The following is a 14,031-nucleotide window of genomic DNA, read 5'->3' on the forward strand; positions in this document are numbered from 1 at the left end:
AGAGGATTGTTATTTTATCGGCGGCACTTAGTTGTATAACCTCATCCAATAAAAAGACAAATTCAAACATCAAATGGTGTGACAGTTTTTGTCAGAATTCCCTATCAATTTCAACTTGTTGCCAGGATAGTTTTCAGATTTCACTTGCTTCATTATCGAAGCTGTTTGACATTTGAAAGAACTGCTCCATAAAGAAATCACCTTTCATTTGTTATTTATTTTCACAAACAAGTATTTTGGTCACTTGAATATTTCTTAGTATTATTTCAATGTCATGATATTTCATGATGGTTATGTATTCTGTCTTTACATGGCAAGATGGGATTTTTTTTTTTCCATCCAGGGTCAAAGAAGAAAGTGACAGGAAGGAAACCAAAAGGATAGGGAGGAAATGAAAAGGATACAATGAAACACCTGATCAGCAGGCTCTTTTTTATTACAATGGTGAATGCAGTACATCAGAATTTAAGTACAGTTCTAAATAATTTATCAGTTGAAAAATGAGCAAAGAAAATGGATTTCATCGAGTTCTAAATGAAAACTAAACTAGCATCGCCATTATGATTTAGATCTAGAACCTAGTGCTAGTACTACAGAATAGACCTGATGCAAACTTGTTGTCAAGCTTTTGGTTGAGTTTCTTCAGAGACACGAATTTTGGTAGCACAATACCCGAGTGAATAAGAAAAAGGAAAAAAAACATAAATACACAACTGTAATGCAGGTCTCTAGACCACTCCCGTGCACGATTGGACAAGCGAGCATCAGCCCCCGTTTCTTCAGTGTCACTCTCGTCATTGGCCTAGGCTAGGCTACTCGTGTCGTAGTTTTACTCGCCATCATCAATGTCATACATGGTTACACAAAATAAATTACATCTTGCCATCACCTCAACCACAGCAAAACCCTGAATATCACTCCCATCATAGTCACTCTCAGCTCACAAGACATAATATTATCAGCAAACGATACAGACATCGCAGACCTAGCTAACTAGCTCTAAACGGGGTGGGTAAATTACAGAATACCGGCAGCCAATCACGGAGAGCGCAAATCGCTCTGAAAAGAGCGTAATTACGCTTGCCGATAGCAACCATCTGAAATATTAATCCGATCTGCGATACGGTCCGTGATTCGGCTGTCGACGATTGCATTTGTTTACGTGTGTTTTCTTTGATCTGTGCGGTGAGAAGTGTGGTATCTTACGTTGTTCTCGGGGGTTTCGGGGGTGTCCCCCGAATAATGTAGTTCTAGATCCTGACGATGCTAGTCTAGACTAGCCGTTAAAATTTACCCGAATTTACGATGAATACTCACGTTTTTAGGAGTTGAGGATAGTCCGTATCCTAGAAATCGACAGCAATTTAGGTGAGACTAGAAAACAATCACTTATCTAATTGCTGGTGCTAGCTTACAGTAGAGCTTACGCACTGTGTGGGTTCTCTTGACAGCCCACCATGTTGACTCTATATGCAGTCGTACAACAATACCTACACACAACAGCTTATGATGCGTACGTGTGCAGTGGTAGCGCGTATTGAGTCTGCAGAACGCACGCATGTTTACTAGTACAGTGTACAATACGTGTAGCAGTTGAGTGCGCACATGTCTCTTGACAATACGCGTATACGCGCTGCCTTGCCAAACTAGTGAGTAGTGTGATTGATCGTGAATGACTTGTGTCGAAAAGAGATGAAGGAAGGAGGATGTCAGCTGTGATGACGTCATCAAGTTTAAAGTAGTTCCGCCAAAATCGGCTCGATTTTCTTTACCGACGATTTACTCGAGTTATCTTGATTTAGAGCAGTTTTCCTCTGAAACCACTCAATTTTCATAAAAATTGTGTGGTCAACCTACTTTTTGACGGCCGTCCCGTTCCCGGGCTTTTTGGGGCCCCCAGACGACGGGAAAGACGAATTTCAGCCCTTCGGGCTGAAATTCATCTCTAAGGGAGAGCCGCCGGAGGCGGGGCCGAACCGGCGGCTCTTATACGCACTAATATGCTAATTTATATGATGCAAAACCGGTATTCTGTAATTTCCCCAACGGGGTCCCTCTAAACATAGTTGTAACTACGCCACGTTAGACATTAGTTGTACACAAAAATGAAACGGAGGTGAAAAACTAGTAATGAATACACGAAGATCATCAACGATGGCATATTACCGTAGAAAAAAATACACAGAACATCTTGCACCCAAAAAAAAATCGAGGTAAAAAACTACGATGAGAAAAACTAGGGTGAAAACACGATGCTTGGAAGACGAACGATGAAGACACTACGGCAAAAATGCTTACACGGAAAAGTAACGAGTGGGTGCCACACAAACTACATGTTTTCGCACATACGTAGATAAGCTACATCGTGTTCAATCAAAAAACTCAACGAACACTAGGACAAAAACTCACCTCTAAATTGTTGCAAACGAGATAATCACTTAGAAAAAATGAACAAAAAACTCTCAGAAGTACGATTGTACTCTGAGAATGAAAGATATAGAATGATACGAAAGCAAAAGAGAGAAAGAGAGAGAGAAATGGACGGGAAACCTAGAGAAGTTACCCACACTCACTAATGTAAATGGAATTCAACACACACACCCCCGTGCCCCAGCATAGCAGTACACGTACACACACAAGGAGATATCGTCAAGCACTCTATGAGGAGATCGATATCACGATACCGCGCGTAAGAAATCACTGCAGTTGCTGGGGCAACAAAGATACATGCGCGCTGTAAACATGAATATTGATTAGTTTCTCAGCAGGCTCGAACCCCTGGCAGCGTTTTTTTTTTAAGACGGCACAGATTGGGGCATGGCGCGTGTTAAACCTATGGGAAAAACGTTGGGTTAGGGTTTTTGGTTATGGTTATGGTTAGGGTTAGGGTTAGGGTTGGGGTTAGGGTTAGGGTTAGGGTTAGGGTTAGGGTTTGATGGTTAGGGTTAGGATTAGGATTAGGGTTAGGTTTAGGGATAGGGCCCCCGATAGATTTTTAGTTTCCCCAATCTGTGCCGTCTAAAAAAAACACGCCCCCTGGCAGGTGTTTTGGCCAATAAGAGACATTCTAAAATATGTTTCTTTGCATAAATTATTTTTCTGAGTCCCAGTAAGGATCTCTGTGATTGGCTAAAATTATTCTACAGCTCCTGGCCAAGCCTGAGGTCCTAGGACGCCCTCTTTTGGTCATAAATAATAAAAACCACGTTTTTTGTGGGAGCTGACGGGGATGGGTTAAAATATTCGTAACTTTTGAACGGATTGTCCAACTTTCCTCAAACTTTCACTGATGTGTTCTTCTAATTTTGCTGCATTCTCTCAATCCTTATGTACATGTATATGAAGGTGGACTTGTCCTTTAAGATCTCGGCCATGCAAAGTATGATTGCTGTTAAATTTGTCATGCACCTAGTTTATGACGTACCCTAAAAGAATGCATAGTTAATTGAACAAAAATTACCATAGTTTTCTAATTAAGGCTAATTAATTAATATGCAAATATGCTAGTTTTATGGATTTATTATTATTTTGTTTATTTTGTGCCAATGTGGTTGTCTTGTGATCCCTTAATTATGAAATATGTGAAAGGAAGTTGTTTAACATGTACAAGAGATTTTAAAAGCACTGCTGAAAAGCAGACTGCAAGAAAAACAAAAGTAACTCAGAATCTTGCAAAACCTCATTCATTTTACACGTAAACATGTACAGATTTGTACAAATACACTATTTTTGACTGACATGTGACCATAAAATGTTATGTGCTGCAGGTATAAATGCAAATTAGATATCAAAAGATACGTAAGACTGTGAACAAAAAAGTTATGAAGTCTTGGGGTGAGATCTTATAAATTCTGAAAATTATTGCAAATTTCTTGAGAGAGGGCCATGATGCCCCCCCCCCCCCCCCCAGTTATTGTAGGGTTAAGATTCCATTAGAGTGGCCCTTTTGCAAAACTCAATCTTAACTTTCTTGTCTCAACTGACAGTCTGCTAGGTTCAGGTATACAAGGCTATTATTAGAGTTCAATTCAGATCTGAAAACCGAATACTTACCTGGTATTTCCTATGCTCATGATACATGTCAATGATAGAACTGAACACGCACAGTAGCATTCTAACCAATTTCTTCCATCACTGTACTGTCTTAAGTCCCAGTCACATGTACATGCCGGATCACCCCGGATCTGATCCAGGGTGATCTGGGGAGAGATCCATGTAGACGTCTTTACGTAGCATCCATGGAGATCCCTTGAGGTTCATGTAAGTCTGTGTAGGTCGTTGGACGTCCAGGAGGCCAACACGGCGGTTTTTGGAGGTCAAAAACATCCGGCGGCATCTGTGGACTGCCTTGTTGGCAGAGCAATTCAGGATGGTCCGTGCATAGGCATATTGAAATTGTGATAAATGATGTAGTAACATTGGTATATCAAAATTGATATATACATTGTCAAGGGGGTACAATGCCATATAAGGTGATATAAGTACCAGTGGTAATCAAGTGATACTATCCTTCACTCCCTGTGATGAAAGCATGTTTGCTAACTTTCAGGAAATTTTTTTCCAGGTTGTGAATGGAGGGGTATTGCCACATGCCCCTAACCACCAGCCTGCAAGCAGTTTTGATGATGAAGGGCGTCTTCTTCTTCTGGGAAGGACCAGGCAAGCTGAACCACAGAAAGGTAGTTCTGGTCTAGATAAAAAGAATCTCATATAATGCCCTATTTTATATTCTGCAGATTTTCTGTGATTGCTTGTGATTGAATGCACAAGCAAAAGAGAATGCTTATGTCTGGAACATTTTTGAGAAATGTATTAAGTACAGAGATAAGCTGCCTTGATGAATCATGTACAGCTGTAAGAGCTGGTCAAGTTGAATTAAGACAAAAAAAAATGTGGCACCCTGTTACAGACTTATGTCACCAAATGCCACAATGCATGTGCTACCAAATACGCCAATCTGAAACGATGTTTTCATGCTTTTCCAGCAGATGTGGAGGATGTGTCGAAAAAGCACATATCTTTGGAGACATCGAGGAAGGGCCCACAAACCCAGGAAATGCAGCCATCCATTGCATCAATGTTGCAACAAGAGCAACAGGATCTACAACAGCAGGGAAGTGGTCATGCTGCAAGCAATGAGGTATGGAGTTGGGCACCATACTACAGACTCTAGTGCATATCAACCTCATATTCAAAGGCAAACCATAATTCCCATATGACTGCAGAAACTGTTGATTTCTGCTCTGAAATGCTCTGCTCTGACCTATGCATGTAAAGAAGGGTGGGAAATAATGCTGCGATAACACAACTTCTGTTGGGAAAAATTGGAAATATTACTCAAAAAGGTTTGCTCTGTCATTTGCTCTGATTTGTGTGTGTGTGTGTGTGTGTGTGTGTGTGTGTGTGCTTATGCATGAATAAAGGAATTAAAATTCTTTCCCAAAAAAAAAAAAATTAAAAGAGAGACGGTCTATTTTCATTCCTATCTATTGCCATTCATATCACTTTGCAACAGTGGCATACATGCAAACAGTTGACATTACACACACCATTTTGAATACTAACTCAGTTATGAGTGTGGACAGCAGCAGAACTGCCAAGTTGCCCTGATTCTGCAGGAGGTCCCCTAAAGACTTCAATATCTCTTTATACCTGGATAAGAGAATATAAATATCTCCCTGATTCAGGAACTAGTTTGCCCATTGAGATATTGTATCATACAAGTTTCTCCCTGATTGCTCTTTGGAATCTCCCTACTGTTTGATAGGTGAATGTTGGAAGCCTTGGGTCAGTCACTTTTATCAATAATTGAACATTCAGTATGGATGATGTCAATTTCCTGTGTTTTTTCTTCTCTTCCTCAAGCCTCCCTCCACATACAAAGAATTTGGCCCACATACAAAGAATTTGGCCCAAATTCCTAAATGTCACCTAGAATTAGTCCCTGGATTAACTGCGCTGTGTAACATCATTGAACTACACCTATGGCCTATAATTTTGTGTTACCCTCTAGTTGTGCGGGTCGAGTATTTTCTCTGAAATTCGGTTGCCTTTATGCTCTTATTTGCACAATTGCGCAAACACGAAACTTCGCAGGTAGTGAGTCTGGTGTATACAGACTAGCAATATGTTAATCAAATGCATATTCATGCAGGCGCAGACTTATGTCCAAAAAAAATCGTAACTCTTTCCCACGGTCGGCTCAAACAGAAAATTCACATATCTCAAAAGATACATCAGTATTTTTGCCCCAAAATCATATGAAGTATGATATATCCATATTAGACATATGTATGAAGTTTCAAGGGATTTGGTTGTTAATAAAGGGAGATACGAAGAGGTGAAATTTCAGGATTTTTTTAGTCCTTCGCTCCGCACAGTGCTTCAATGACCGTTACGAATTCAAAAGCTTTGGCCTCTTATCAGTGAATTAATTGCACCATATCACATGGCCTGATCTATGGAATCTTGGGATCATGGGGTCAATGGTCAGGGGGCCCAAATATCAAGGTCAACTCCTCAAAATTTCACTTTTGCCCTCATGTTTATGCAATGCCTACAAGATTTTTTCTTGGAACAAAGTGCATACATGTATTACCCGATAAAGATGCTGTGGGAAGTTTTTAACCAAAAAAGTCAAAGGTCAAGTAAAAGTGCTAAATTTCATTTCTTCCTCCATATCTCAGAAGTGACTCAGATAATATCATCACATATGCATGTTCTGCCTGATAGAGATTCTCGTGGGTTTTTAGGGTCAATGAGTCAAAGGTCAAGGGTCAAAGGCCAGGTTGAAATGCTAACAATTTACTTTTTTGATACTGAAATTGCATTTTTTCTCCATACAGTATCTTGAAAATTACTCAATGCATAAACTTATAAAAGGGTTAAAAGTCATGTAAAAATCCTCAAATCCCCAAATACATGCTGTCTTAGGAAATATAGCCATTCATCCAATTAAACCTAGTTCAAGGAAAGTGAGAATTCAACACATTTTGACAAACATGTCATTTTAATATTTTGACAATAATGTGAAACTGTTGTCACAAATTGTCAAGACGTACTATAGAGCTACGGTAGGAGAATCATGCATTATGGTGGAGGCATACCAGTCGCCATAGCGACATTTCTAGTTTGTACCTGGATACATACCTGCTTGCACGTGTGTATGACAATATAGGATGGGGGGGGGGGTGGGGGAACAGTTAGGGGTATACTGAGCATGCTCTGTGCAGCTTTTGATGTTTAAAATTTTTTGCTATTTTCAGTTAATTTTGTTGTTGGTGACATGGTGACATGCAGTCACAGAAATGTTCAAGGCTTCGTAACAGTATGCACAGACTGCAAATTTGGTCTCAAAAGCTGCACAAGACTTTAACAAATTAAAGGCATACTATTGTCATCCCTTATGGTACGTAAACTCCGAACAACCGAAGTTTGTGCATGCAATTGCGCAATGCCAGACTCGGTGCTATATCCATAAACGTGTGGGACAATACTGCCACTGAGACACGTGTGTGTGTGTGCGTGTGTGTGTACGCATCATACACAAACATTGTCACCGCGAGCTGCGGTGATTGGAGGAGAGAGGCCAGAAGACGTGTGGCTCTTTTGGCCTCTCTTCATGCGCATGCGCACTGAGAGTGTGCGTCCATTCGGAAGCTCTCGTGGGTCGCTCAGACAGCCATTTTGGGTTAGGAGATTTGTAGCACAGAGCTCTAATTGTAGTCTCGCGTGTTGTTCGCTGACCCATTGAGCCAGCGCTATTCTCATTCGGGGTCACTACATTTGATACAGAATGGGGGAGGCAGCGTGTTGCATTCGTCTCCGTGCCGCACAAACCACTCGCCACGATTGAGTGCCTTTAAAGTCAAGAAAGCTGCACAAGATTTTAACAAATTAAAGTCAAGAAGCGTCATGATGAGGCCTTCTCGCATTGCAGAATTATTGCGCAAAACATCGGGAGGGGGAGATGGACTACATAGCACCATGGTTTCAAGAATCCATGGACTAAATCTAGGCAATGTTTTGAAATTTGGGCCTTCGTGTTTATACAGTATGTGAATCATGTGACTTGCATATACCACTGTATGTGTGTGTCATCAAGTCCATGTTGTGTTGTGTGCATCCTAATGTCACCATACCACAGCACAAGCAAGTGCATTAGGGGAGAAAAGAAAGAAGAACAGTCATGTGCTTCTTCCGATTTCATGTACATAGCTTGAATTGACATGTGAAACGCAAGTTTATACGGTAGCCTGTTATGTCATGGCATTTACAAAGGTTTAGGCAACCTGGTATGAGATGTACCCAAAACCTTAACCCTAAAAAGACTGGGCTATTTTGGAAGCTCGAAAGACTGGGGGGGGGGGGGGGGGGGGCCTAAAGGGCCCCCCCCCCTTAAGATCTCGGCCTTGGATGGCGCGATTGCTGCGGAAATTTGCACAATGGTAGTGTGCGATGTAATCTACAAGATTGTATATTTAAATTTTCCAAAATAGTCTTCTTTTATTTTATTTTGATTAATTTTGCTAAGTTATGCGAGAAATCAGACTCTTTGATCTAAATCAGTAAATAAAGCTCCAAAAGTGCTCTTTTTTGGTGTAATTATTCTTTGTGGCATTCTTAGCAAATGTACTTGAAAAAAAAGTCGGTATCAAAATTAATTTCTTATTTATTTTATTGTTTTATGTATTTCCTTGTTTTTTCGACCTTTTGTTTCGTTGTTTTTTTAACAAAATTTGTGGCAGACACTTTTTGAAGTATAATAATCCTAAAACAAATTAATTTTAGCCATTGAGAGTAAAAATAAGCATATTTATATGAACCATGTGAAAAAACTCAATTTGCATTGACTTTGTACACAAAATCACATTTTTGAGCCATTTTCGGTCTCACGTGCATGTACAAAAAGTTATGTAACTTCAGAACCGTACCCCCGGGCGTCTCAAATTTGGTGTCAAAATGTGCAGGAAACTCGAAAGAAAAAAGTCATAGAGCATCACAGCGAGAGCATTGCGTGTTGCAGAGTAATCGCGCGAAATATCGAGGAGGCGCCTTATAGGCCCCCCCCCCCCCAGTCTTTTTAGGGTTGAATTAGATTAGACACCAAAAACAAGGTTATTCCTTTGCTTGAATCACACACACACACACACACAAATGAGTAGTAGTACCATGCATCATTTGATTAACAGTTTATCTCCTGGTATATATTGTTTGTTGTCCATGTCTATCACTTGCCACAGATGTTGAGTTAATCTCCTGTTCCACTATGCTGCGCTCGCCACGATTTTGCAATTTTCTCAGATCGGGAAGGATCAGGCAAAACATGAGCCGATTTTGACACAGTACGATGTTAACATTTCTTACGAGAGTTGAGAAGGTAATGAGAGTGGTGTTAAAGCAGGAAGGTCATGCTTTGATCAAGGAAGAGCAGCACAGCAGCGGGACCTCGTCGGTGTCTAGTTTACTTCCCACTCATGTGTCGATGTTACCACCCTCAGAAATACCTTGTTACGCTCATCCCTTGGTGCTTACACTGTCACTACTTGTCTTATGGTTTGAAATAGATCAGTTTGATCAGGGAGATTGGGAAGAAGTTTTGGACAGGTTCGTAATTTCTTCCCGATCTGAAAAAATACCAGCTCCAACCCCGTCCTCCAAATGCTGCTGCTACAATGCTTCCAATCCCCGTATGCTTTTGCGGATCTATCCCGATCTACTAGATCGGGATAGATGGGGGTCCATCGTGATGATGGAACAGGGGCTTTAGAGAGTATTATACAACACCTCAGAATGATGTCGAATTGTGATTGGCCAAGAACATGTCACATGACATTCAATAGAAAATACCTATCAAACTCATTGAGAGTGACAGCCATACAATAGGCCCCTGGCATGGGCCTATAGCACGGCTCGAAGGTACTATAGCACGGCTTCGCAGGGGGCTACTATTGCATGGCCGCTCACACAGAGTTCTGTGTATATGTGGCTCACACCCGTTGCAAAGCGCAAGCAATTAAACTTGTACATTGTACGTGCTGGCCGGCTGCGCTGCGCTGCCGGTAAGTCTCACAGACCACCGTTAACGTGTACGCGCAGCTACTTTACCTAGCTAGTTGCATGTATTGCGGCCTTTATACATACTGCTGTGTTTTTACTTTTGACTCTGATCTGCTACGTACGTGGACCACAGTGATCCCAAAATCAAGACTTCATTTCAAGCTGAGAAACCGTAATTTGATTATTTTTCTGTGTTTTTATACAAAATCATTTTCGGAAATAGACAAAGTCTAGACCTACTACTAGATCTATCGACATCTCAGATCGGCCTAACAGTTTCAGGCCTAACTTGATCTAACGTTAGCGTAGAATGGGTATCAGACCCTGCGGAGTGTGTGATTCCTGTGACTGTGTGGTCGAATCATGACGACTGTTTGAAAGCAGTACACAGGGTGGTTTACAATTCTCTGCCTAATTGTTACATTTATTTTGGGGCCTTCCTGAGTTGGCGGTCACTAATTTAGTACTGTGATTGTGGACAAGGTGTTGTATAAAACGAATAATTTATGATTTTGTTCGTGCATTGGGGCACGTAATACCGCACTCGGCGCGAGATTCGCCACTGGTCTATTCAACGCGGCGCTACGCGCCTTGTTGAATAGACCAGTGGCTTATCTCGCGCCTCGTGCGATATTCGTGCCCTATGCACTCACAACTCATAAATTATTCGTATAATATTGTATGGTCCTATTCTACACTCACGCTTTCACCTTTTTAGTAAATAATAATTTGCATGAATCAGTGTGGGTCTTTACTGAGGTAATTGCCTGTTTTCACAGAGAAGCAAAGATTGTCTCTAGACCTCTGTCAGTTAAGTATTAAAATGCCACCGTATAATATCATCATACTTTATATGATAGAACAGAATGACATCAAAAATAAAATTGTATCATGCTGTAGTGTATCAATAATAAATCAATTTTTGTTTAAAGTTTATTTTGTGATGAAAACAACACCACTCGTGTCGGAGCATTTGCCATGTTTTTCACCATATTTTTAAAATTTCATTCCTAGAATTTTCAGGGCTCAGTGAGAGGATTTAAACATGATAGTGAAAGAATTTCTTGGTAGATAAAGATAAGCTTTTTTTGTGTGTTTTATTCCTTAACACTATAAAGCCCAAGCTATTTTGACCCCTTCCAGGCCCAAGAGGGGAGGAGGGGGGGGGGGGCACATTGTCCCCCCCCCCCACATAACTTCTTTATTATATGATGTATGACCATCATATTTGGCACATGGGTAGAGCAACTCATGCTCTACATGACCCAACATTTGAAATTTTTCAAGGTCACCCACTGAGGGCGCTATTTCCCAAAATATAAAGAAATATGTAGGAAATACGCTAAAATCATGTTTTTTTTTTCTATTTTTTTATCCCCAGTATGTATGTTTTTATTTTATATCAATCATTTTCATATTTACTACAAAGGAAGAGCAAGTTAACCTTCACTATTTGTTATGGTTGAAATTTCTCAAGGTCAACATGTGGGGGCACAATTCATTACAATGTAAAGAAATATATGAAACCTATAATGTATTGCTTAGAATGGGTACATATATTGGTATCACATTTCATATTTCCAAAATATTGAAATTTTGAGTTTGCAGATTGATATTATGATGAACAAATGATATTACAGGCAAAGTTTGTGTGAAGATAACACAAAATAAAAAGGTAATCTTTGAAAAATGCTATATTTTTGATTATTTCTATTATATCTATTGTTTGATGCCTATGTCATATAAAAAATAAAGGAAATAATAAGACGACCATTTCAGGGTAATTCTCAACCATAATTGTCCCCGCCGAACGAGTTCGAGCAGGGGACTATGAAACGGGCTCCGTACGTGTGTGTGTCCGTGTGTCCGTCCGTGTGTCCGTCCGTCCGTGTGTCCGTGTGTCCGTGTGTGCGTCCGTGTGTGATCAAAATCTTCAATTTGCTACTTCTCTGTCATTTATGAGCCAATTTTGATTCTGTTTGCTTTATATGATAGCACTACATGGGAGCTTTGAAACTTCTACACAGAATTTCAGTCGTGACCTTTGACCTTGACCTTTGACCTATATTGTACATTTTGCTACAAAATGCTACTCCTTCACCATTTCTAACCCGATTTCGATTCCGTTTGCTTTATGTGATGGCACTAGGTGAGGGCTTCAAAACTTCTACACAGAATTTTGACCTTTGACTTCTTTGACCTTTGACCTTGATTTTTTGACCTATATTGTACATTTTGCTACAAAATGCTACTCCTTCGCCATTTCTAACCCGATTTCGATTCCGTTTGCTTTATGTGATGGCACTAGGTGAGGGCTTCAAAACTTCTACACAGAATTTTGACCTTTGACTTCTTTGACCTTTGACCTTGATTTTTGACCTATATTGTACATTTTGCTACGAAATGCTACTCCTTCGCCATTTTTAACCCGATTTCGATTCCGTTTGCTTTATATGATGGCACTAGTTGAGGGCTTCAAAACTTCTACACAGAATTTTGACCTTTGACTTCTTTGACCTTTGACCTTGATTTTTTACCTATATTGTGCATTTTGCTACAAAATGCTACTCCTGCGCCATTTCTAACCCGATTTCGATTCCGTTTGCTTTATGTGATAGCACTAGGTGAGGGCTTCAAAACTTCTACACAGAATTTTGACCTTTGTCTTCGTTGACCTTTGACCTTGATTTTTGACCTATATTGTACATTGGCTACAAAATGCTACTCCTTCGCCATTTCTAACCCAATTTCGATTCCATTTGCTTTATGTGATGGCACTAGGTGAGGGCTTCAAAACTTCTACACAGAATTTTGACCTTTGACTTCTTTGACCTTTGACCTTGATTTTTTACCTATATTGCACATTTTGTTACAAAATGCTACTTCCGGCGGGGACATATGTTACGCACCGCGTAATTTCTACTTTTCCTTGTTACTTCACATTTCGGTCCTTCAGCAAATTACAGCCAAGAAAATCCTCATTTCATCCATAATTATATTGTTAACTGAAATTGAAACAGAAAATCATACAAAATCTGACTAACATGGTTGTCAGTTTACAGTTGCCATGGCAACCAGGAATATCGGACATACCTAAATTATATATCAAAGCGTTCGCAATAAGATTTTAGGAAAAGTCACCAAATTTGGTTGAAATCGGGTATCAAGGATGTAGGAGCGGCAAACAAAAATATGGTAGGGGGCACAATGTGCCCCCCTTGGGCTTTATAGGGTTAAATGACAAGTCTTACTACTTAAAGCTGTAGAAACTTTCCAAATGGAAATTAGAGTGTTTAAAGAATGGAATGCCCATGAAGACCAATAATTGAGTGTAAATTTTGTTAGATAAGTTCTCATGACCTGATTTGCAGAGGTCCACTTCTTCATAGCCATGCTAGAAATATAGGTAAGTTTCTTGTGAAAACCTTTTCCGTGAGAAGCAATGATTTCAAATTTGTGATCCAGTGGTATAAACTTGTGGCATGATTGAATCACAAAATGAACAGTTGTGAACAACATGATTTTGTTACATGCATTAAGCCTTTTTTTTCAATGGGTATTTTCAGTCATATTGATAATGATGATTAAATTGTTGATTACAAAGATTATATATGTGCTTCTCATGTAGGTTGTGAAAGACATCACAAAGGAGATGTTCTTGGAGGTTATCGATGAAATGGTGCTACGTTTGGCAAAGAAAGTTAGAGAAGCCCTTGATGAGCTGCAAGTATCAGCAGATGTCAGCAACAGCATTATTGAAGAGAAGGTAGTGAAGATGAGCCACAGCATTGCTATGGAAGCACTGAAAGAAGAGCAGCATGCTGATTCAAAACGGAAAGAACAGGAGAAGTAAGTTGTGGAGAGTTTAGCTGCTGTATTATCAGAGCAAAAGTAGAGTAGAAAAAAAAAATGATTTAGATGTTGATTATCATATAACTTTGTGCACAGAGCAACAGAGAGATTAAAAGACAG

At 40.0% G+C, this 14,031-nt stretch overlaps 1 protein-coding gene across 1 annotated transcript in view; it reads left to right on the forward strand.

The window, feature by feature from the left end:
• LOC139730318 (germinal-center associated nuclear protein-like) overlaps positions 1-14,031 on the forward strand; it is a 57,128-nt gene that overhangs the window by 14,218 nt on the left and 28,879 nt on the right. The window contains exons 7-9 of the mRNA XM_071641189.1: positions 4,565-4,679; positions 4,989-5,140; positions 13,688-13,908. Of these exons, the coding sequence (XP_071497290.1) occupies positions 4,565-4,679; positions 4,989-5,140; positions 13,688-13,908 (488 nt within the window). The remainder of the gene's footprint in view (positions 1-4,564; positions 4,680-4,988; positions 5,141-13,687; positions 13,909-14,031) is intronic.

The sequence above is a fragment of the Diadema antillarum genome, unplaced genomic scaffold (assembly GCF_040938485.1).
Source record: "Diadema antillarum isolate AM-2024a unplaced genomic scaffold, OU_Dant_1.0 seq00000301_RagTag, whole genome shotgun sequence".
Classification (NCBI taxonomy): domain Eukaryota; kingdom Metazoa; phylum Echinodermata; class Echinoidea; order Diadematoida; family Diadematidae; genus Diadema; species Diadema antillarum.